The sequence below is a fragment of the Physeter macrocephalus genome, chromosome 5 (assembly GCF_002837175.3).
Source record: "Physeter macrocephalus isolate SW-GA chromosome 5, ASM283717v5, whole genome shotgun sequence".
NCBI classification, from domain to species: domain Eukaryota; kingdom Metazoa; phylum Chordata; class Mammalia; order Artiodactyla; family Physeteridae; genus Physeter; species Physeter macrocephalus.
In genome coordinates this window covers 6,545,353-6,570,697 of record NC_041218.1, presented here as the reverse complement: position 1 = coordinate 6,570,697, position 25,345 = coordinate 6,545,353, and the positions used below count along the sequence as shown (strand labels likewise).

At 44.0% G+C, this 25,345-nt stretch overlaps 1 protein-coding gene and 1 pseudogene across 1 annotated transcript in view; one reads left to right on the top strand and one right to left on the bottom strand.

The window, feature by feature from the left end:
* The window catches only part of GIMAP8 (GTPase, IMAP family member 8), a 17,891-nt gene extending 9,186 nt beyond the window's left edge, over positions 1 to 8,705 (top strand). Inside the window, exons 2-5 of the mRNA XM_024127597.3 lie at positions 319 to 979; positions 2,587 to 2,632; positions 4,908 to 5,534; positions 7,897 to 8,705. Of these exons, the coding sequence (XP_023983365.1) occupies positions 319 to 979; positions 2,587 to 2,632; positions 4,908 to 5,534; positions 7,897 to 8,573 (2,011 nt within the window). The 3' untranslated portion in view covers positions 8,574 to 8,705. The remainder of the gene's footprint in view (positions 1 to 318; positions 980 to 2,586; positions 2,633 to 4,907; positions 5,535 to 7,896) is intronic.
* A 9,535-nt stretch (positions 8,706 to 18,240) lies between these two features.
* On the bottom strand, positions 18,241 to 18,656 carry LOC102986997 (ubiquitin-conjugating enzyme E2 C-like; annotated as a pseudogene).
* Between the last annotated feature and the right edge of the window lie 6,689 nt (positions 18,657 to 25,345).

The following is a 25,345-nucleotide window of genomic DNA, read 5'->3' as shown; positions in this document are numbered from 1 at the left end:
GCGTCCGGAGCCTGTGCTCCGCAACGGGAGAGGCCACAGCGGTGAGAGGCCCGCGTACCGCAAAAAATAAATAAATAAATAAATAAATAAAGAAAGAAAGAAAGAAAGAAAGAATACAAATACAAATCCTTTGTATTTTTAATCTACGGTGTTTTGTGTAAATAGCATTTTCTCAGTTGTCAGACATGACTTACGTATATGATAAATAAACTTCAATCTATTGAAAAAAAAAAAAGAAACAGAAGGTACTTTCTTGTTGTTCCTCTATCCACTCTGTTTGCGAGTTGAACATTGTTGTGTTGCTTTTTGTCCCTGCAGAACCAGCAGAAACCTGTGTCAGGAGAGAGAGTCAGAGCCGGGCTGCTCCATGTTGGAACTGAGGCTTCTACTTTTAGGGAAACATGGCGCAGGGAAAAGTGCCACAGGAAACACCATTCTGGGCAAAGCTGTGTTCAAGTCCAGGTTCAGTGAGCAGATGGTGACTAAAACGTGCCAGAGAGAGAGAGGGGCCACGCAGGGGAGGGAGGTTGTGGTCATTGACACCCCTGACCTTTTCTCCTCGATAGCTTGTGCCAATGACAAGGAAGGCCACATTGAGCGCTGCCTGGAGCTCTCGGCTCCCAGCCTCGACGCCTTGCTTCTGGTAATTCCCATCGGCCATTATAAGGTGGAGGACAGAGAAACAATCAAGGGCATCCAGAAGGTGTTTGGAGCTAAAGCCAGGAAGCACATCATTATAGTCTTTACTTGGAAGGATGATTTGATGGATGGCTTGCTGGAAGATTACATTGAAAGTGACAAGTCTGTGAAGGACTTGGTTCAAAACTATGGCGTCCGATACTGTGCTTTCAACAACAAGGCAAGTGAAGATGAGCGGAACGCCCAGGTGAAGGACCTCCTCTGCAAGGTCAAGTGTTTGGTGGATGAGAACCAAGGACCATACTGGGTGAACTTCAGAAATGAAGACAGTGGATTCCAGGTGAGGATTCTTGTGAAGATCTCCAAGGGTCTCTGTTGTTAGAGCTAGCGGGATAAAGGCACAAATAAGTGAAATGTTGCATAGGCTTTGTTTAAAGGGATATTTATCCGTAAACTGGAAAGATGAGGCTACTTGGAGTAGTATGCTTTATTGGCAAAATAATGGATATATTTAAGAGCTGATCTGACTTTACCCCTCTTAGTATTGGACACATAAATGACTCATCAGACCCTCTCTTCCCTTGGCTTCAGTAAAACTATCCTCTTCTTGTTTTCTCGTCCTCACTTGCTACTCCAGAGAGTGCTGAGTCCTCCCCTAATGACCTGAGAGCTGGCATCTCCCAGGCTTGGTTCTCGCCCTTCCTCCTGTCTCTATACTTGTGTCCTCAGGTGATTCCACGTTTTTACAGCTTTGGGCTTCATCTGTTGCTAATGGTTTCCAAATTAGTAACTCCAGTCCAGGTCTTTCCTCTTGAGTTCTGACTCCTTTGTCCATCCAACTGCTATTTGACATTGCTCTCCTAAAGAATCTCAGAGTTAACGTGTCCAGACTTTTGTTTTTCCCTCTTGAATCTCTGAGACTTCAGTTTTCCGCTCAGCTCTGTCAATGGCTGTCCTGCTCATCGTGCTCTTCAAACCTAAGCCCAGATGTCAGCTTTGATACCGCGGCCAGCTTGCATCTGACTTCCAGGAGATCGTCGTCTTGTGTGATTAAGGCACCTGGAATCGGCCTGCTTCTCTCTGTCTCCACTACCACCGTCTGGTCCGGGCCAACCTCTTTTCTTGCCTGTACTATTTTACACATATTTGCGTAACAGTTTTCCCCTCATTTATTCCTGTGCCTTACCCTCCCCACCCCCATCCATTTCACACACAGTAGCCAGAGTGATATTTTAGTTGATTTTAAAACTTCCGATTTCATGCCAATTTAAATGTTGGGAGTGAGGCTTCCCCAGGCAGGTGAAGGGGATGTTGATTATGTGTTTGGCTCTTCATCCTCCATTGTCTCCATTTGCCCAGCTGGATGGGGAAGGTTCCAAATTTTACTGGATCTCACGTTTGAAGAAGCTTCGTCTCTATACTGGGGGTGCAGTAAGGGAAGAAGACATTGGAGATACATGAGGAGCTTGATTTCCAATCCCCTCCCTTCCCCTGTCCCTCAAATGCACCGCACAGCCATCACTTGACTAGTTTCTCCTTCCAGGGCGTCCAGAAGCTTTTCTTAAGCTACTGGATTGTCTCCAGGAATAGCAGGAACTCTGGGAGACTCTGGAAAGAATCACTTTTACCATTGGGGGCTGCGGAGAAGTGAAGTTAGAAAGTGCTTCAGGGACAATGCCTGGGTTAGATGGCATTTGTGGGGCTCCTCCGAGTGAGAACAAAACCCACCTTCTTGCTTCTGGGAGACCTGTTGCAGCAACAGCAGCGGGGTGTCAAGGTCAGCTTCATCGTGGACAGGACCACACATGCCAGCAGCGACCACGGCCATGTCCATGACTAATCATCGAATTACTCTGACTTATATACTTGTGTCTCCCTTCCTTTACTTTGTGAAAAGCTGAGGTTTTAGATCTGCGTGCCTCATATGCCTCTTAATTTTCTCTCTAGGACTGTGTGAATGAAGCTACCTCTCAGAGGGAGGGCCATCCCCACGGTAAGATGATTCTTAAAAAAATGTTAAGCTCATATCCGTATTCTTTGGAATGCATCACGCATCACAATGAAGTGGAAAAATTATCTGGATAAGTCAGAACACAAATGCACCCCGGAGCCCTAGCTCAGGTTGGTGTCCACAAGCTGTCTCCCAGGGAACTGCTAACAGTTGTGAGTAGGTGCAGCCCCCGCAGAGGTTCTGGACACCGCGCGGGTGTCCCCGGCCTTCCCTGAAGTGTTACAGAGCTGGGCTTGTCTCTTGCAGCTTCTTTTCCTGACTCAGCCTCTTCTCCCCAGCCTGGGATCCAGCACTACCCAATTTTGGACTCCTACCGGGAGGCAGAAATCACTTCTTCATGGATAACGCTAAACAGAATAACACCTGCAGGATTCGGTGGTGGAGCCCAGTATCTGTGTGACGATTGCCTTTGATGGTGCATTGTACACACGGCACAAGTCAATACACATAGATCTACCTTGTTCTGTTCGGTGGACGTAACGTGGTCCACGGTATGGGCATACGTGACATATTCTCCCATCTCTTTGTTGTTGGACTTTCAGGTTATTTCCGGGCCAGCTCTGTGCAAGAACTGAATATTTCGCAGTGAATAAGATAGATGAGATCTCTCTGTCCTTGTAGGACTTCCCAAAATAATAATTAAAATTACGATTACAATTTTAATGATAATTATTGCAACTGACATTATATGCTGGGAGAGATATATATATATATAATATATAAATTATTCAATCCTAGGAGCATATAATATATAATCCTCATAACAACCTCACAATACAGCTCTTAATAACAATCCTATAAAGAAGGTGTCGCTTTCATTATTTTCGTTTTACAGTTGAGTAAATTTAGCCAGAGATACGTGAACTTAGACAGCGGTAGGGAGTTAAAATTCTGTCAATGCCCGTCAGCCAAGACCCCCAGGAATATTCCTGTTACTGAACAAAACTGGGTGGAATAGCTTGTGGCAGTGAGGGAATATAGCACATCACGGGGACCAAGGAGCATCTCAGAATGAGGGTGTTGGTGAAGATGTGGGCTTGTGCGAGGTGATTTGCGGGGAAGTAGAAACTCTCCCAAGGCAACATAACACGGACATGGTGTCACTAGCATTTCAGCTGCTTTCTTTAAATGCTATGTTCTTTCCCCTTCCCAGACTTGGGGCTCAGACGCTGAGTATCATCCACTCTGGTAGTGGCCTGGATGATACAGACTCGGTGACTATCCTTGTAACTGTGGGCTCCGCCGTGTGCCCAGTGGGTCTGGTGTTGACTTGGGATCATGGGAGAAGCGGCGGGGACAGTGTATGTGTGGAGAGACAGTTCTGTGGTGAAGGTTATTTAAGTAATTTACTGAGGTATAATTTACATAGAGTGAAATGCACAAATCTTAAGTGTACAACTCGAGGTTTTTTTACATAGCTACACATATGTGACCATCATCCAGATAAAGATATGCGGCATTTCCATCACCTTAGAAGTTCTTACTGTCCCTCCCCAAAGGGAACCACTCTCCAGACTTCTATCAACATGGATTAATTTTGTGTGTTCTTGAACTTCAGACAGTGACCTCATGTAGCATGTGGTTTTGTTTCTGGCTTCTTTCACTTAGCACGTTTCGGAGATCCATCCAGGCTGCCTATCAGTACATCACTTTTTGTTAAGTTGCCAAGTTGTATTCTATTTCATGAATGTACCACTGAGATGCATTTTTTTAATTTAAGTTTTAAAAAAGTTAATTATTATTTTTTTATTTGATTGGCCGCCCTTCACGGCATGTGGGACTCCCGGTTCCCTGACCAGGGATCTAACCCGTGCCCCCTGCAGTGGAAGCACAGAGTCCCAACCACTGGACCAGCAGGGAAGCCCCCCACTAAGATGCATTTTAAACTCATTCTCCCCGGTTCTGCCTTAGCCCGTGAACTTCACGCCCCAGTAGTTAACTTCGGTAGCAAAATAAGAGGAATCCTGAGGCTCAAGACCAGTGAAGGCCAAGTTTAACATTTTCATGTTCTTGGGAAATCTTAAGCCCTTTACACCTCTCTTAAGTTGTTCACGGCCCTTTTCGTGGCTTTCACTTTGATGGGTAGCTTCTGACTGGGTCTAGAGTTCTACTGGTTCAGAGGACTACTGCCATTCTCTATAAAAACTGACAAGAGATTTTTAAAATCTCAAAAGAGAGTTATGAGAAATCCTAAAACCTGTCCACATCTCTGTATTCAAATGTAAGAAGAGACTCCGAATCTGTCCTTTTGTCCCAGGGTCAGGGGAGGAACATCACCAGACTACAGGATGTGAGCCGGACCGTGAGCCGTCAGCACTGAAGGTCTTGCTCGTGGGGAAGCACGGTGTGGGAAAAAGTACAGCCGGAAACAGCCTTCTGGGGAAGTGGGTCTTTGAGACCCAGTACAGTGAAAAGCCAGTAACCCAGAGGTGTAAGTCTGAGAGAAGAACCTGGAGAGGGAGGAAAGTTTTGATCATTGATACTCCAGACTTCTCATCTCCAAAGGATGTTGAACAAGACCTTTTGAACCACACCTTTCCGGGTCCCCATGCCTTCCTGCTGGTGACCCCACTGGGCTCTTTCAGTGAGAGAGATTGCACGGTGCTGAGTACCATCCAAAGCATTTTTGGAGATAAATTCATTGAGTACATGATTGTTCTCCTCACCAGGAAGGAAGATCTAGGGAATCAGGATCTAGATACGTTCTTAAAAATCAGAGCTAAAAGGCTCTACGAGCTCATCGAGGAATGTAAAAACCGAAGCAGCGTCTTCAACTCTAGAGCAACGGGAGAAGAGGAACGGTGCCAGGTGGATGAGCTCCTGCAAAAAATTGTGAGCATGGTGCAGCAGAATGGAGGCAAGCCTTGCACCTTCAGGGGGAAAGGTAAACGCTGTCTAGAAAACCTTTTCTGCATACTCAGAAATAGCTATAAATGGACAAGAAGTTTCTTTTCTGAAGGGCACAGCGGAGGTCAAAAGGACTAAAGGACAGCGTCAAAAGGTCAAAAGGACAGGTCTCTTCTATTAACCGACTCTGTCTCCTTTCTGTCTCAGATTTTACTAAATTTATGTGCCTGTGCATGCACTGTCCTGACCTGGTCTTGAACTTTCCCCTGACTTTTCTCCCATCTCTTCAACTGGAGGGTGAGCATCTTGAGGGAAGGAGTTGGCCCTTTCCAGTCTCTTGGCTTCCGCACAGCGTACCTGTTGCCCAGGGCTCAGCACTCAGTGCTGCTGCTGAGATAGTCCGGGTTCATTGGTTTTACCCTCCCTTCTTCCTCCGGTCTCCTCTCCTTCCCCCCACCCCACCCCCGCCTCTTCCTTTCCTCCCTGCCCTCCGCCTTTCTTGACCTCTCTGTTTACTCTCTTGGTTCTTTGCTCTTCCCTCTGTTGGAGAAGGGGGGCGCTGTTTTGACCGGACAAGGACAGGGAGGCTGAATGCTCACGATGGTCAAGCCCCACATGGCACTAGGTGGCCTTTATGAGTCCAGCCACACTACCTTACCTACTGCTTAAGCAGAAGTCCCCTTGTGGTCCACTCAGCGCCCCAAATTCTATTGACCTGAGCTGAGATTCTTCCCATTCTCTTCTGCTTCCAAGATCCTCACCTAGGAAGAACATCAGACCAAAAGGAGCATATCTGTTTGTTGTGCCCTTTCACATTCTTAATGGGGAGCCAGGCGCTGGGAAGCCTCCTAAAAGCACGGACGTGCGGGAAGGTCAGGAGGGGCTGGGTGGGGGAAGCACGATTTGAAACAGGCTTTGGAGAATGGGTAGAGTTTGGATGGCTGAGTACAAAGCTCCAGAGAGTACACTAGCAACCTGAAGCAAGGAGGTAGAACTGAGCCATCTACTGGTGAGAGGCCAAAGGGGTGTGGTCTTGATGGAGATGAGGGCTCACACCTCTAGATGTGGGATGGGGAGTTTAGACCAGATTGCACAGGGGGTGAGAACCACCCCGTCCGAGGGCATGGAAGAGGGACCTAATCTAGTTTTTAATCCTGTGTGTTTAACTGTGAGATTGTGGGTTCAGGATAAGCAATTGAACAATTTCTCCCAGAAGGAAGAACGTGGGATGGGCTTTCCTCTCTCTCCCTGTTTTGAGGCAGATATCAGTAACTTGGTGAGAACTCACAGTCGAGAACCGTGAGACCGGAATGGAAGAGAGAGATCACAGTACAAGTGCAGCAAAGTCATAAGGAGAAGCCCAGTAATACATATTGTAAGACCTTTGTGCATCTATCATCTCATTTATAGGGAAATTTATTCTCCATTATTGACCCCCCCCCCCAGAGCAGTGTTAGTGGATATTCATTATCATAACCAGGGAGCGCCTTTTAACTCACTGATGAAAGATACAATGAGACACAATTAAGAGTAATGTGGTTTTTAGATATATAGGTATACATGTATAACTGAATCATTTTGCTGTACGCCTGGAACACTGTAAATCAACGGTACTTCAATAAAAAACGATTAATGTGGTTTTAGCGAGAAATGAATTTTAGCACGATCCAGCCGAAGGAACTGGTAATCCATTAATGACACATGTAGTTGTTTTTTCATGAAAAGTCAATTCTATGGGATAATTTTTCAAATACTTCAAGGAGATTTTGCTACGGTTAGCATTAATTGGCAGTAGAAAGGCATAGTCAGAGCGGGGACAGAAGACAGAGATGAGGTGTATGGACCGGACCCGGCTAAGCAGGTGAAGAGTAATAAAGCCCCTGGCGCTCACAGGGTGTCAGGAAGTCAGAGCAGGTACCAGAGAAAGGAAGCAGAGTAAATTCAGAGATGGGTACAGTGCTGTGTCAACGGATGAGCGCTGAGCAAAGACTGTGGTCCACGTCCCGCTTCTGAGTTTACAGACTGCGTAATTTTTTTTTTTTTTTTTTTTTTTTTTTGCGGTACGCGGGCCTCTCACCGCTGCGGCCTCTCCCGTGGCGGAGCGCAGGCTCCGGACGCGCGGGCCCAGCGGCCGTGGCTCACGGGCCCAGCCGCTCCGCGGCACGTGGGATCCTCCCGGACCGGGGCGCGAACCCGCGTCCCCCGCATCGGCCGGCGGACTCTGAACCGCCGCGCCACCAGGGGAGCCCCAGGCTGTGTAATTTTGACAGGCTGTTCCAGCGCTTGGGGACGGAACTTCGTGAGCATCCTCTGCTGTAATTAAGGGCAGTAGTCTTGAGATGAAAGCTGTACCCGGATCAGCCCATGGTCACGAATCTTTCCTGCTTTCTCTTCAGCAGAGCCCCTGTGCGTTATCCTCGTGGGGAGGAGTGGGACTGGAAAGAGTGCCAGCGGTAACACCATCCTCGGGAGGCCGGCGTTCCGCTCTCAGCTGGGAGCACAGCCGGTCACCAGGACATGCCAGAGCGCCTGGACGGCGTGGGACGGGCAGGATGTTGTGGTTGTGGACACTCCCCTGCCCTGCCTGGTGTCCGGAGCTGAAGGGGGTCCATCCCAGCTAGACGGGGAGGTCAAACGCTGTTTGGCCTACTATAAAGAAGGCAGTACGGTTCTGGTCCTGGTATTACAAATAGGACGGATCACTGGAGAGGACAAAAAGGCAGTGGCGGAATTAAAGACCATCTTTGGAGAGGAAGTTATGAAATACACGATTGTGCTGTTTACCCGGAAGGAAGACTTAGAGACCGGGAAGCTTGAAGATTATGTCAAAAACACAAATAACAGATATCTTAGGGACATAATCGAAAAATGTAAGGGGAGATATTGTGCTTTTAATAACAAAGAAACTGGCCAAGCCAGGGAAGAGCAGGCAAGAGAGCTTTTGTCAGAGGTTAGTAACCTGATAAAGTGCCATGGAGAGCACGAACATCCCCGTCCATGGGGGAATGTAGGCAAAATAATGAAAAATTTTCAGCCCTCAAAATTACTAAATAATTTAAAAAGTACATTACTGTAAAATTACTAAATAACTTAAGGGGTAAGTCACTGTAGGAAGCCCCACATTACTAAATCATTTAAAAGGTAAGTTGCTATAGCAAGCTGAAATGCCTGGGGTCTCTTTAAGTTAGAGATACCCTCAGGCTACAAGCATTGGGGGGGGGGCATGGTAGGACTGGTGGGATGGGAAGGGGGTCCATGACTTTGAGGGCTTGAGAGGTAAATGCATATTACACCGTGGTGCTTCAGCTCTTTGTAGGTAAATAAACTGTCAGGCTGGGGCAGGTCGTAGGGGATAATAAAGGAGAAAGAAAAAATAAGGTGCGGAAATCTGGGAAAAGGCTTCAGAGATTAGGCTGATATTAAGGATCAGAATCAAGTCACAAGAACCAGTTCATCTGTGTAGGCAGATCGGAGTCAGGACAGACCCTGGGACTGAGGCCAAGGCCAGCCTGAGGTCAGAATACAGATAGTCACACAAGAACCAGAGGATTCAGATACATGAAGGTAAGACAATGTCCAGTCAACTCCCGGGTGTGGCAGAATGGAGAAGCTGGGCTCCTGTGGGCCTCTCTGATGCCCAGCACTGCTTGCCAGGTGCCCTGAGCTCTCCATCTCCACTGGGGCAGCACTCAGGGCCTTCCTTCCTTCACATGATGGCTACTCCTTACTTCTTTCCCCAGTCCAAGCTGGAATGGAAAGTGGGACCTAGTCTACCTTCCTTTGCTGTCCCTGAGGAAATGAACAGGAGTCTGTGAAGTATCAAAATATCTTATTGCCAATCATTCACAGTGAGATAGACTAGAACAAAAATTAGAAACATGGTAAAATTGCCAAGATTAGACAACCTTGCAAAAATTTAAAATTCGAAGTAAAATTCTAGATTTCCTCTAGAAAAAGTTACTGAAAACTCCTTTATACTTCTCTCTCTCTTTCTCTTTCTTTTTCCCTCTCTCCCCCACCCCCCTTGTCCCTGAGGCTTAGGAATTAGGTTAAAACTCAAAGAGGTCAAATAATAATGGCTTATAGTGGTTTATAGTGTCTTACATTAAGAAGTCCAGGAGTAGGCAGTCTGGGACCAGTGTGGCATCAACGTTCCAGCTTCTTTCTGCCTTTCTGCCCCCACCCATCGGCATGCAGCCTCCACACTTAAGGTTGCTTCTTACGGTTCCAAGATGGTGGTGTCCTACTCACGGCTGAGCAGGTTATATTAAGAGCTGCCTGGTATGGGTGACATATGAGAACTATGGAGTCTTCTCCCAGTTAGATGTAAGGTCAGATGTTTTCAATATTAACCGCTTTACACATGCTTTGAGGACATGATCTATGTCATCATCTGCTTTTTTAAAATGTCAAAGTGTCAGGTTACCTCAAGATTAACCCATTTATAAGAGCATGGACTGTCACCATTAATACTTTTGTACTCTGCATAACCCTTAATACGACAAATTCTGGAAAGTGTGTGTAAATATATTCAGTTGAGTGAAATAATAAAGATGAATTATATTGTGAATTCACGTCCTCCTTCTGATTCCTATTTTTCTGACTTGGGGGAAGAGCATGCTTCCATGGAGAGGAAATGAAAATGTTTAAATACCTTGACTCTGGTGAAGTTTTTGCATCTTTGATGCCTGAAGACCTTTAAACTGGGTGACAGTCACTTCACTAGGCCTCTGCCAGTTCAGGAATCTTCTACTCTGAGCATGTCATTACAGCAAGGACAAACAGATGTAACCAGTATTAGAGCCAGGTACCTGGGAAGAATAAAGTCTAGAAGACATTCTGTGCCTCTTCCCTTCAGCTTGAAGGCAGGAACAAATCCCAGAGTGCTACCCATGATTGAGCAGGTGACACTGGACCTGCATGAGGTGGGGAATGTGTGGGCTGAGCAATGTGATGTACATTGCCAGGGGAGAGAAGAAAGAGGCAGGAAGAATATTTGAAGAAGTAATGGCTGCGAACTTCCAAAATTTGATGAAAACCATTAATGTATACATCTAAGAAACTCAATGAACTTTAAGTAGGATAAATTCAAAGAGACCCACACCCATTATAATCAAACTACAAAAGACAAAGACAAAGAATTTAAAAACAGCAAGAGAGAAGTGACTCATAACGTACAAGGGATCCTCAACAAGATTAACCTTTGATTTCTCAACAGAAACCGTAGAAGCCAGTGGTCCATAGGATGGTATATTCAAAGTGCTGAAAGAAAAGACTATCGACCCCACATTGTTTATCTAGCAAAACTGTTCTTCAAAAATTAAGAAGAAATTTAAAAGATCCCCAGATAAAGAGAAGTGGAAAGAATTTATTACTTGCAGAGCTACCCTATAAGATAAGATCCTGAGAAAAAAGAACAAAGCTGGAGGTATCATGTTTCCTGACTTCAGACTATACTACAAAGCCGCAGTAACCAAAACAGTATGGTACGGGCACAAAAACAGACACATAGATCAATGGAACAGATGAGAGGGCCAAAAAATAAACCCACGCACATATGGTCAATTAATCCACAACAAAGGAGGCAAGAATATCCGATGGGGAAAAGGCAGTCTCTTCAATAAGTGGCATTGGGAAAACTGGACAGTTACATGTAAAAGAATGAAATTAGAACATTTTCTCAAACTGTATACAGAAACAAACTCAAAATGGATTAAATATCTAAATGTAGTACTGGAAACCAATAGAGATTGTAGAAGAAAACATAGGCAGAACACTCTGACATAGTCTTAGTAATATTTTTTTGGATCTGTCTCCTCAGGCAAGGGAAACAAAGCAAAAATAAACTAACGGGGCCTAATTAAACTTAAAAACTTTTGCACAGCTAAGGAAACCATCGACAAAACAAAAAGACAACCTACTTAATGGGAGAAGATATTTGTAAATGATGTGCCTGATAAGGGGTTATTACATACAACTTAATATAAAAAAAAAAACACAGTCAAACCATCCAATTAAAAAATAGGTTGAATTCTTATTGACACAAATGTGGAAATTAAACAACACATTCCCAAATAACCAGTGGGCCAAAGAAAACATCACAAGGGAATTTAGAAAATATTTTGAGATGAATGAAAATGAAAACATACCAAAACTTATGAGATGCAGCTAACACAATGATGCTTAGAGGGAAATATAAAGTTGTAAATGCCTTTATTAAAAAATCAATAAAGTAATCTTCCACCTTAAGAAATCAGAGAAAGAAGAGCCACTAAACATAAAGCAAGTGGAAGAAAGGATATAATAAAGATCAGGGTAGAAATAAATGAAACAGGCAATAGAAAAGCAATAAAGAAAATGAACGAAACTACAACTTGGTCCTTTGGGAAAAAAAATCAACAAAATCAACAAATCTTTAGCTAGTCCGACCAAGAACTAGAAGGCTAAAATTACTAAAATCAGGAATGAAAGAGAATACAGTGCCACTGACCTTACAGAAATGAAAAGGATATAAGGAAAAACTAAGAACAACTGTATGCCAACGTATTGGATAACTTGGGTGAAATGGCCAAATTCCTAGAAAGACACAAACTACTGAAAGTGACACAAGTTGAAATAAAATCTGAATATACCTATAACCTGTAAGTAAGAGATTAAATTAGCAATTAAAATAACTGCCCCCAAAGAAAAACCAGATGGCTTCACTGGTGAATTCTACTAAACATTTAAAGAAGAATTAACACCAATACTTCTCAAACACTTTAAAAAAATAAGAGAGGAGGAAGGACTTTGCAATTTTCCCATGAGGTCAGTATTATCCAGACAAAGATATTACAAGAAAAGGAAATTACAGACCAATATCCCTTATGAATATAGACGTAAGAACCCTCAACAAAATACTAGCAAATAGAATACGGCAACTTATAAAAAGAAGTATGTACTTGGATTTATCCCAGGAATGCCAGGTTGGTTCAATATATAAATATCAATGTGTTTTACCTTATTAATAGAATGAAGGACAAAAATCACATGATCATCTCAACAGATGCAGAAGAAAAGTTTGACAAAATCCAACACCCGTTTAATGATAAAAACACTCGATAAACCAGGAAGAAATATAGTCATGATATTCTTCTGCTGATTATCCTTTTATGCTTCTCAAACTGCCCTCACGAATTCCAGACTCCTTGGTATTTTAAGCAAAGCTCTTCATGCTGGGGCATCCATCTAGATCTCCACTATTCTCACTCCTATAGTCAGACCCGAGCGTCCTGCCCTTCTGCCTGCATTGCTTCCTACAGCAGCTCTCGCACTTCTCCCAGTTCCCCCACCTCCCCAGACATACACACACGCTGTGGATGACTACCCCAATTCATCATGGAGCTTTAAGGATTCATCTTAAATCTCATCTCTTTCTTAAGGAAAGTTTCCTGACCCACCCAAGGCTGACTCATGTGCCCCTATTTGATTCTGTCATGTTCTATGCACAGCCAGATCAGTGCTTGCTATTTCTTGTGTGTATCCCCAAGTATATTATAAAATCCTTGGTGACAGAAGACTCCTTGTTAAATTATATCCTGATATTTAATACGTCCAAAGCCCTCACTTTATAATTTGTCACTCAGATGTCAGCTGAGATCCCCCATTCCTTGACGAACTGGTGAAATTTGGTCCAAGCTATAATTACACAAATATAAGAGTTCAAAGTCCTCCCCACTATTTCCAAGAGTTCTCTTTACTTCTTCAGCTTTTTCTCTGTTTCCTCATTCCTATGAAATTTTGCATTGTTTCTATTTCAGCCTATGACTATAATGCAGTGTTTTTACTGTTTTTTAAAAAACCAGCGTTCACACACAATTATTCATATTCAGCCTTTCCTTTCTTTTTTCAGTTTTAGAAACTTTACCAGAGGTTCTGCAGAGTACAAGAGTCAGCACACCGAATTCTTTTCCCTTTTTGGTCACTCTCTTTTCCTTGGTCTCCTCTCTTGAAAAAAACAAAAATTTAAGACGCTTTAACTCCTGTGTATGAGATTCTGTCACTTAGTAGGTAATGACATCTCTCTTTTAGTTCATCAAGCTTTAGTTAAACAAACAAACAAAAAAACCTTACTCCTCATCCTTCCCACATTATATTGAAAGGTTGCAAAAAATCAATGGAACAAGCATTGAAACATTTCCCGTGTATTCAGAATATTAAATAAACTAAGATGAACATCAAATGTGGGCCAAAGAATATTTGAGGTACTCCATCAGGTTTAACAAGAAGATATATTTGTACTTATTTCTGGTATCCAACTTGTTTTCTATGACTATTTAAAAGACTCAATTCTAAATCTTCTAGCTCCTGGAGAAGGTCTGTCTCTTTCTGAATTTTCTCCAACTGTTGTTTTTTTTTTTTTTTTCTGTTTGCTGCCTGTTATTTCAAGTTGTTTGATTGCTTTTGAGACAGGCTGCGACCTGAGACCTTTTGCTGGGACCTGAGACCCTTTGCTGCAATGCTGCAAACATTGCACCTGAACACACCTCTCCTCAAGCTACAAAATACAAAGAAACTATATGGGACTAAAAATAACTGCGTGCATGCCCGTTGGGGCAAATTCTGGACCCAAAGGATGCAAAGAGGCCAAAAAAAAAAAAAAACCACAACTGCCACTTTTGAAGAGCCTGGAGCAAAAACAGGGTGTCGGGAGCAAAAGCAGGCCACTGTGCATGCCCCCTGCACACAACGCCACCAGAGGGGTGGGCAAAACACCTAAGCCACCCCTCTGCCCCGACCCCCCCAGACACACCCCTACCCTCACCCATATAAGAAAGAAGCTTGCCCCCCCTCGCGGAGCGAGCAAGCCAGGGAACCTGCTGTGTGTTCTCCCTCCCCCCTGCTGCAGCAGTGACCCCGATAAAGCCTTGCCTGAGTTTCTCTTCTGGCCTCTGGTCAATTTCTATTGCTTGGGGAAGGTGCAGAACCCTGGTCGGTAACACTTTCAGTTTCTTCTCTAGGTTCCTACTTTTTCCCCCCTCTATCTCAGGGTCTCAGGATGTTGACTGAGAGAAGATATTTTGTGATGTGCTTCCTGTTTTGCAGCTTTTGGCCTCATCCTTCTTTATTTTGTAGGGGCTGTTTATGATAACGGCTTGTTATTTTGCCTTTGTGGTTTCATATTCTGGGGTGGTTTCTCATGCGGCTTGAGAAGAGTACTTGTTTGTTTCTTAGAGCTGGATTTCTAAAAGTCATTCCAATCTTGGCTCTTCACTGGGTACTTAGAACTGCTTTGTAAATTACTGATTCCACTGGAAATACTAAGAAGATTTCTGCTAAGAAAGCGGCTGTATTTCTGCATTTGATTACATTTGTTTTGCCTTTGCAAAACAAAGCTGGTAGAATGCAGTTACCTTGTGCCCCTCCTCATCTGGGCACCAGCCAAAGTCTGTAAAATTAGAGGCCGCTGGTTTGAAAGTATCTTTTTTTACACCCCACACCTCCCTTTGTCGCCTTCGTTTCCAAACCCATATAGTACTAATATGGCTGTATGAAAGCTTTCAATAGACTGCATTTCAAAACCAGGTCCAAAGTGAAATTTACAGTCACATAGCAAGTGGCAACAAGCCAATTTTTGCTTTGACAAGAGTTTGGCTAGAAGGCCACACTCATCATAAAAGGGGTCATTTTTTTGGGTAGTTGCTTTACTGCACTTGCTTCATTTGTTGCAGTGTAGAAGGATGTTTGTTATCCACAGTTGGAAACTATTGTTTTGTCAACATCTGTGCTAGCTATTATCAGCACAGCGGTAGTTTTACATTCTATAGCTCTGAATTTTTATTGGCTGTAGGCACTTTTGTGGCTAAAGTTTCATGATATCCACCAAAGTCAGGTACAGAATTACTCTAATAAAATAAGGCGTACCCTTATTTTCAGGAACATACACATCCGATTGTACGGTTGAGGCCCTGGGGATAATACAAAAGCATTGATCTTTTTTGCCAATTAAATTTATATGTAATATATAATCTAATATAGTCATAATTTATTTATAACAGTTCCAACGTTTTATTATCTTTCAAGAACCTGTGGGGCTTCCCTGGTGGCGCAGTGGTTAAGAATCCGCCTGCCAATGCAGGGGACACGGGTTTGAGCCCTGGTCCGGGAAGATCCCACATGCTGTGGAGCAACAAAGCCCGCGAGCCACAACTACTGAGCCCGCGGGCTGCAACTACTGAAGCCCGCGCGCCTAGAGCCCGTTCTCCTCAACAAGAGAAGCCACCGCAATGAGAAGCCCGCGCGCCGCAACGAAGAGTAGCCCCCGCTCACCGCAACTGGAGAAAGCCCGCGCGCTGCAACAGAGACCCAACGCAGCCAAAAATAAATCAATAAAATAAATAAATTTGAAAGAAAAAGAATCTGTGGATTGTCAGGGCTGGCTGGCTGGTTCTGCTCCATGTGCTGTTGGCTGCAGTTGCAGTTATCTGGGATCTCAATGGAGCTGCAATGTACAAGATGCATCACTCACATGGCTGGTCAGTGATGCAGGGGATGTTACCCTAGGGCCCACATGTGTGTGGTCTTTTCACACAGTTTGAGCTTCTCATAGCACGGCAGCTGGGTTCTGAGAGGGACTGTTCAAAGGACAGCTTTCCAAGAACCCCCTAGTCTTTTCAGAGAGAATTGCTTTTGCACCTCAGTTTCCAAAGGAGAGAAATACGTATTTAAATTCCACTCCCTGGGAGGAGTATTCACTCCTTCTCATAGAATGAGGAGTAATTTAGGGGGAAGAACTTGGGGGAAAGCCTGACATCCACTGATCCAGACATTGGACTAGTGTTTTGAAACCGTGTACAAAAGTCCTTGTGTTTTGAAGCAAAATGTTGACTCAGGAGTGAATGATTGGGAAATGTGAAGACGTAGAGACAATAGCTGTTGGGCTGGGGAACTGGTAACAATTTGGACTACAATTCTGCCACGTCGCAGAATCACGGAACTCCCAGTTCCCTGAAAGACATAGATAAAGGCCTGACACACATTCCTAAGTTGTCTGTACAGGAAGCTGACCCACCAGATGAAAATTACTGACCACGAGCACACAGACTCCAGACTGGTTGGAACCAGAAGATTGATGATGCTTGAAACTTCACCTGGCTGCCAGCCAGTCCGAGAATTGTCCATGAGCTGATTACTCCCCGCTCCTTGAACACTATAACTCCTCTCTACCCCCTCCAGGGTGGGTCACACAGTCTTGAGGGCATTAGCCCACTGTGGCCCCCTTTGCCTGGCAAAGCAATGAAAGCTACTCTTTTCTACGTCACCCAAAACCCTGTCTCCGCGTTTCTTTTCGGCACGGGTGAACAGAGGCCGAGTTTCTGCAACAGTTTCTTTGCCTCAGATCAGGAAGCAGGCTCCACAGCCCCTCTCTTGTGTTCCTGGGTCTCCCTGTGCCCATGTGCAGCCTGCTTGGGGCTCCCTGTTTCCACGCTCTAAGTTGACCAGAGAAGATCTGTTTCTGGCAGACTCAGGTTAGTCTCTCCTCCTCAGGCTTACTCTTCTGAGTCTCACATGGTCTGGATGTTAGCTGGGTACCACTCTGGACCAGCCCTCTCCCATTCGGGGAGGTGGTTTGGGAAATGCCATTATGACCTTTGATTCCTGCTGCATTTCTTCACCCCAGCACTAGGGGGCTCTGTGCTTTGGATGAAAAGGTGATAGTTGGCCCAGTTGACTCGTTTTTGTTTTTTTTTTTCCAGATCCGAAATGTATTGATTTAATATATTCATCACAAGGGCTCAACCAGAGACTTAAAATTAAAAAGCAGAAACAATGAAATGGGAGATCGGGATTGACATATATACACTAATATGTATAAAATAGATAACTAATAAGAACCTGCTGTATAAAAAATAAAATTCAAAAAAAATCATCTCAAAAAACAACAAAACAAAACAACAACAACAACAAAAACAGAAACAAAACAAAGATGACACTGTTACCAACCCAGGCCCTTGGACACTTTAATCAATAGAAACTGATAAGAAGCCAGATGAGAAATTCAGCCAAAGTTTTTTTGTTTTTGTTTTTTTGCGGTACGCGGGCCTCTCCCTGTCGTGGCCTCTCCCGTTGCGGAGCACAGGCTCCGGACGCGCAGGCTCAGCGGCCACGGCTCACGGGCCCAGCCGCTCCGCGGCACGTGGGATCCTCCCGGACCGGGGCGCGAACCCGCGTCCCCCGCATCGGCAGGCGGACTCTCAACCGCTGCGCCACCACGGAAGCCCTCAGGCAAAGTTTTACTGGGACTCATGCTACAGCGGGAGGGAGTGAGAACAAGAAACAGATGCCTCTGCTCCCTCTCCAAGGAAGGCAGGCTGGTCCCTTAAATGGGGTGAGGGTACAGGCAGATCAGTGGGTCGGGCTGGAGGGGTGGCTTAGGTGGTCTGCCCTCCCCCTTGGTGAGGCTGTGTGCAGGGATCATGCCAGTACCCTACTCAGAAGTGTACCGTATTGTTCATAATTGCCCCGACTTCGACTGCACATGCGTGCAGTTATTTTTACTTCCTTAGAGTTTCTTTGTATGCTGTTGCTGCGGTAGCTGTTTGTCCAGGTCCAAGTGCAAGCACTCTGGTAAAGCGTCCCAGGTGCCAGCCTATCTCAACAGCACAGTTTCAGATACATAGTCCTATACAGAAATCAAGGAAAGGACAGACCATCTAAGGAAAATATAAAAAAGACAATACAAGGAGAGCAGCCAGACAGCTGGGTCAGGGTTCTTGGCTGGAGACCTGCTTTGAGTAGGTTTCTTGCAGGTACTTTTTAAAGGCTGTGGGGTTTTTCCAGAGGTTGCCAGCATATGTTCAAAGGGCTATGGGTGTCGGTTTCTCCTAGCAGGCTCTGCATGGAGTGCAGAATGGTCCTGACGTCGTACAGGATGGACCACTCGTCCTTCAGGATGTTCAGACAGATGTTACCCTGTGCGTCCCCGATGGGGTGGTAGCAGGGTGTGAGGACCATCACTGTGTTGGACAGATAGCCCCTGGGAAACTCCAGGGAGAGCCTATACCTCAGGTCTTCATATACTGGCCAGCTGTGCCATGGATGGTCCCCACTCATTTGAAAATGTTGTCTGCTTCAGGGAAGGTAGAAATTCCTCTGTCCAATCAGACATTCTGAGGGTCATCAGCTCCTGCCATAGCCTCTTGCCTCTGGAGGCCCAGGCAGTGCTGCTAGGAAGACGGGAGCTGCAGGGCTGCGGCGCCAGTTCTTTGTGTACATGGCTGTGAGTCAAAGCTACGGAGGGAAGAAGGGGCTCATTGACGCTCTGAATCTGAACAGTAACATCTGCAATGTGACTAGTAGTTCAAAATTTATTAACATGCTTACTATTTTGTCTTTCTAAGCGCGTGAACGTGGATAAAGTCTGTCTGAGGCACCCATCTGTCCTTAGGGAAGTAAGATACGTTCAGTTACAAGAGAAAAGCAAAGAGAAAAATCAAGGTAACATTCAGATTCAAATATTCTAAAAAATGGTTTTGCACAAACCAACGACATTGCAAGCTAAGGTTTTTCTAAGGCTGTCAGGGGTCATTTCTAAGGCTGTCAGGGGTCATGTTGGGTGGCCTATAGGCACTGCAAGAACTTATCAAAATATTTCAGTCTCATTTGTCTTCCTCAAAATGTGCTGATTTCAACTGTTTACATTATAATATGTTCCTTTCTTAAAAAAATGAATGAACGAAGGAATTATTCCAGCTACCAACTACTTAATTCCTTCCAGTACAAAAATCTTTTAATGATTTCTAGAGCTTCTGATATTCGTGTTAGACTTAAGGTTTTAATGGGTGATAGTTCTGAAAAATCCATGTTTTTTTCTTACATTCGTGAGTTAAAATAAAACAGATGGTAAAAGTCTTGAGGTTCAATCTGAGAATTAAATTCCGTATGAATAATCATATGTAGGTATAATAATAACCTCTGGTTATTGGGGCAGCCTGCTCTCATACCTACAACACAGCATACGTTTTACATTCAAGTTCCTTTCTGTTTAAAAAATAAAATTAAAAATGTAAATATAAAAAATACGACTGTAAAGAAGATTGGGGACTCTTTTTTTTTTTTAAATAAATTTTTATTTATTTATTTTTGGCTGGGTTGGGTCTTCGTTTCTGTGCGAGGGCTTTCTCTAGTTGTGGCGAGCGGGGGCCACTCTTCATCGCGGTGCGCGGGCCTCTCACTGTCGTGGCCTCTCTTGTTGCGGAGCTCAGGCTCCAGACGTGCAGGCTCAGTAGTTGTGGCTCACGGGCCCAGTTGCCCCGCGGCATGTGGGATCTTCCCGGACCGGGGCTCGAACCCGTGTCCCCTGCATTGGCAGGCGGATTCTTAACCACTGCGCCACCAGGGAAGCCGGGACTCTTTTTAAAATTTAATTTTTGAATAGAAAAATACATTCAAATGATTCAAAATTCAAAAAGTATGAAATTCTACTTCTGGATATTTATCCAAAAGAATTTTCTTTCAGGTTTATTGAGATGTTATTGACATATAACATTGCGTTACTTTAAGGGGTACAACATGAGAGTTTGATACATGTATATATTGCAAAATGGCTGCCCAATAAGGTTGGTAACACCTCCATCACCTCACATAATTACCTTTTTTTCTGATGGTGAGAACATTTAAGATATACTCTCTTAGCAACTTGCAAGTATATAATACAGTATTGTTAACTATAGTTACCATGCTGGACATTAGATCCTCAAAACCTATTCATCTTATAACTGAAAGTTTATTTCTTTTGACCAACATCTCCCCATTTCTCCCACTCCCCTGGGCCTTGGCAACTACCATTCTGTTCTCTGTTTCTATGACTTCGGCTTTTTTAGATTCCACATGTAAGTCATATCACAAGTTATTTGTCTTTCTCTGTCTGGCTTTTTTCCCTTAGCATCATGCCCTTAAGTTCCATCCATGTTGTGATAAATGGCAGGGTTACCTTTTTTTTTAATGGCTGAATAATATTCCATTGTATGTTTTTACCACATCTTCATTCATTCATCAGTAGACACTTAGGTTGTTTCCATATCTTGGCTATTATGAATAATGCTGCAATGAATATAGGGGTGCAGATATCTCTTTGAGATCCTGATTTCATTTCCTTGGGATATTTACCCAGAAGTGGGGTTGCTGGATCATACGATAGCTCTATTTTTAATTTCTTGGGGACCCTCCATACTGTTTACCATAGTGGCTGCACCAGTTTACATTCCCACCAACAGCATGCAAGGGTTGCCTTCTCTCTACATTCTCGCCAACACTCTTTGTCTCTTGTCTTTTTGATAATAGCCCACTGTAACAGGTGTGAAGAGATATTATATACTATATATATGTATATGCAATGGGATGTTGTTCAGTGATTAAAAAAAAGAAGGAAATCTTGTTAAAATGCTACAATATATGATGAACCATGAAGACATTATACTAAATGAAAAAAGCCAGTCACAGAAGTACAAATACTATGTGATTCCATTTATATCTAAAGTAGTCAAGTTCTTAGAAACAGTAAGTATAATAGTATTTGCCAGGGGCTAGGGGAAGGAGGAGCTGGGGAGTTGCTGTTCAATGGGTACAGAGTTACAGCCATGCAAGATAAAAAAGTTCTAGAGGTCTGTACGACATTGTTCTTATAGTTAACAATATCGTACTATACCCTGAAAAAATCTATTAAGAGGGTGTATGTCATGTTATGTGTTTTTTACCATAATAAAAAATTATGGAAAAGCATATATTAAGAGATTTTGGTTCTACCTTGTCCACCTGATTCTCCCACAGTTCTCTAAAATTAACCACTTTATTTCTTGAGTATACTTACAGTGTTTCTTTCTGCAAATATAAGCATATCTGAGTATATATTCTTAATTTATTCTCCTTTTTAAACATAAGAAGTAGTGTACTATTTTTACAGCTCCACATCTTGTTCTTTTCATGTAACAATATGTCATGGAGATTTTCCCATATCAGTATCTAGAGTGCTTGCTTATTCATTTTATACAGCTGCATAGTAGTCTCTTGTGTAGTTATACAGGGGGTTATTTTTTTCACGTCTCAGTTTATGGCCCTTTGGGGATTGTTCCAACCTTTGCTATTTGAAATAACGTTGCATTCTTTGCTATATTTCCCTACACATGTGTTATGCAGTTTTGTATTTTCACTAATGAAGTACGAAGGCACCTGTTTGTCTCATACTTTCGAGTTTTGAAAACCAAATAGGAGAGAAATCACATCTAAGAATTGTTTGATATGCCCTTCTTTCCATGTGAGTGGCATTTAGCCTATTTTCACATGTTTAATATATTTGTTTTTCTGTTGATTCTCTTTATAGTGTTTTGTCCATTTTTACAATGGATTGTTGGTTTTTTATTTTTCAATTTCCTAGGAACTCTACATGTTAGAGAGACTAGACATTTGCCTATTAGATGAGTTACAAATACTATTTTCTAGCTTGTCATTCAAATTTTACTTAAAAAAATTTTTTTAAACGTTTTAAATTTATTTATTTATTTTTAGCTGTGTTGGGTCTTCTTTGCTGCACATAGGCTTTTTCTAGCTGCGGTGAGCGGGGGCTGCTCTTCGTTGCGGCGCGTGGGCTTCTCACTGCGGTGGCTTCTCTTGCTGCGGAGCACGGGCTCTAGGTGTGCGGGCTTCAGTAGTTGCAGCATGTGGGCTCAGTAGTTGCCACATGCGGGGCCTAGAGCTCAGGCTCAGTAGTTGTGGCGCACGGGCTTAGCTGCTCCGCGGCATGTGGGATCTTCCCGGACCAGGGATTGAACCCGTGTCCCCTGCGTTGGCAGGTGGATTCTTAACCACTGCGCCACCAGGGAAGTCCCCCAAATTTTACTTTTGTAATGTAGATATGTGTCACTATTGTATAGGCAAATTAATCAATAAATTTATCTGTGTGTTCTGGCTTTTGAGTCACCATTAGAAAGACCTTCCACATGTACGGATTACATGTAGTGGAATACTTTTCTGTTTCCTTCTAGGACTTGTAAAGTTTCCTTTTTGCTAACATTTAAATCATTTATTCATTTGTAATATAGCCTGGTGTTTATCAAGCATTTATTTTGTCTTTCCTGCATAAACTATACTTCAGGTTACTAAAGTGAAGAAGGAAAGAATATCCTAACAGAAATAGTCTAGCTACTTAGTGAAAAAGAAATTTTAGAATAGGATATCACCATTTTTAATACCTATTAAAATAATGGATCTACACAATGATCACCAGTGAGTGCCAACATAAAAGGAGGGAAAACCAGACGTTGAGTAACCCCCATGGAAATATAGGCTATCATCTCTGAGTAACATTGCAAAAAACACTGAACTTTATTCTGATCTGTCTGATCAAACCAACCACAACTAACTTCCAGTTTACAAAAATGGTGAGGCAGAGGAACACGTTAAATGACATCATAACGAACGTAAGCAGCAAAGTTCAGAATGTGGGGAAATCAATAGTACAAATGTCTGGTGTCTTCAATTTATACTTTGCATAAAGAAGAAATGAGGGAGGAGTCTTCTGGTTTTGGCTCTGATGGAGTAGCTAGTATTATTATTTACCTTTTTCCATTAACAAGCAGAAAAACTCGAGAAAAACATGCAGGCAGGCCTCATCGTATTGTGCTTTGTAGATATTGTGGTTTTTACAAATTGAAGCCTTGTGGCCACTCTGCATGGAGCAAGTCCATCTGTGCCACTTTTCCAGTAGTGTTTGCTCATTTTATGTCACATTTTGGTAATTCTCACAATAGTCATAACTTTTTTCAATATTATTATATTTGTTATGGTGTTGATGGGAGCAGTCTACAGTAGGAATAGAAAAGAGTTTTTTCTGCGCCAGACTGAGAACTCTAGCCTGGGAGACACAGTTCCAAAAGCATCTGAATTGTGTTCTGCTACAGATTGTGTTCTGCTACTACAAAATGGGGGGATTATAAAGGCAAAAATCGTAAAATTACATAATTGTTTGTCAAGAATTATAATCGAAGCTGGCAAGAAGTGAAGGTGCTTGTTAAGCAAGGTTTGGCTGGGGGTCCAAAATGGTTTCATAGTTACAAGGGGGACCTTGAAGCCATAAAGATGTAGCTGGCAGTGGCTAGCAGATATATTTTGAGAACAGCTGGTGGTATCCTTGAGTTTGATACATTTCAGCAGGTTCAAGTTCTCAGCGACACAAGAGTGTGTCTGAAACCACATCCACAATGGCCACCCGGCTCCATTTTGAATGCCTGAACCACAGTTATTCCATTTTTATTTTTATTTTTGTTTATTTATTTGTTGGCTGCACTGTGCAGCCTGTGGAATCTTAGTTCTCCGACCATGGATCGAACCCATGCCCCCTGCAGTGGAAGTGCAGAGCCCTAACCACCGGACCACCAGGAAACTCCCTCCATTGTGATTTTTAAATGCATTCTTTTCTTTAATGGTTAAGGCAGATGTACAGTGTACATTTAATACACCACAAAATAGGCTGTTCTAGCTAGCATAAAGTTCAAGTTAAATCACGTATAAGCCAGAATGACTTCCGCATGCCCCCTTCCATCACGGTGATCTGTGACCAGTTGTCTTTGAGGTTACTGTTATAATTGATTAGGGGTGCCACAAACTGCACCCATATAGGACAGTGAACTTAACTGATAAACGTGTGTGTTCTGACTGCTCCTCCGACCAGCCATTCCCCTGTCTCTTTCTCTCTTTGGGTCTCCCTGCACCCAAGAAATAAAAATACTGAAATGAATAACCCTACAGTGGCCTCTAAATGTTCAAGTGAAAGGAAGGGTGCACACGCCTCTCACTTTAAGTCAAAAGCTAAACATAATTAAGCTTAGTGAGGAAGGCATGTCAAAAGCCAAGGTAGGAGGGGCGGAGTCAAGATGGCGGCGTGGGAGACGCAGAGTTCGCATCTCCCCACAAATAGGGTGCCTGCTGGTCGCTGGTGGGGGACACTGACGCCCAAGGAGATGGGAAGAACCCCCAAGGGTACCAATAGGACATGGGGGTACTGAGGGGGGAGGAGAAGTGGAGGCCAGACAGGACCAGTGCCCCTGAGGGGTGGCTGAGAGGGTGGAGGGGTTCCCACGCCGGGAGGAACCCTGAGGGGCTCGGATCAGTGGGGAGTGGGCCCAGCGTTTCCCCTGCCCAATCGACCGGGGAAGTCTGCCCAGCTCTCGGGCCAGGTCCTATGCCCTCAGAGGTCCCCCTCTGGGCTGGGTTGGTCCTGGAGGCATAGGAGGAGGGAATAAGAGGGGCAGGTGGGAGGGGTCCTCCAGGACTGGAGGAGCGGGAAAGGAGCAGAGGGCATTTGCCCCAGCCACCTGGGCACAGGCAGCCTGCTGGGCTACCAGGTGGGGTCCCCTGCCCTCTGAGACCAGAGGCAGGAGGCATGCCTGGGTCCCTTCTGTTCAGTTGAGCCTAAGCCCCACCCCCCCCTCCCCGCACCCTTCCCCACACCCGTCCCCCCCTGCCCCGTCTTTTCCAACCCTGTGGGTCCTAAGCACAGGACCTGCGCACCACCCAAACCTCACCCCTGCTTAGGCCCCGCCCTCCACAGCCAAGGCCTTTTCCACCTTTTTTTTTTTCTTTTCATCCTCCTCTTTTTTACTATTGTGTTTCTGTTTTACCTTCTGGTTGTTGTTTCATCTGTATTTTTATTTTTATTATTTTTTATTTTTTTATTTTATTATTATTTTGTTTTTGCGGTACACGGGCCTCTCACTGTTGTGGCCTCTCCCATTGTGGAGCACAGGCTCTGGACGCGCAGGCTCAGCGGCCACGGCTCACGGGCCCAGCCGCTCCGTGGCGTGTGGGATCTTCCCA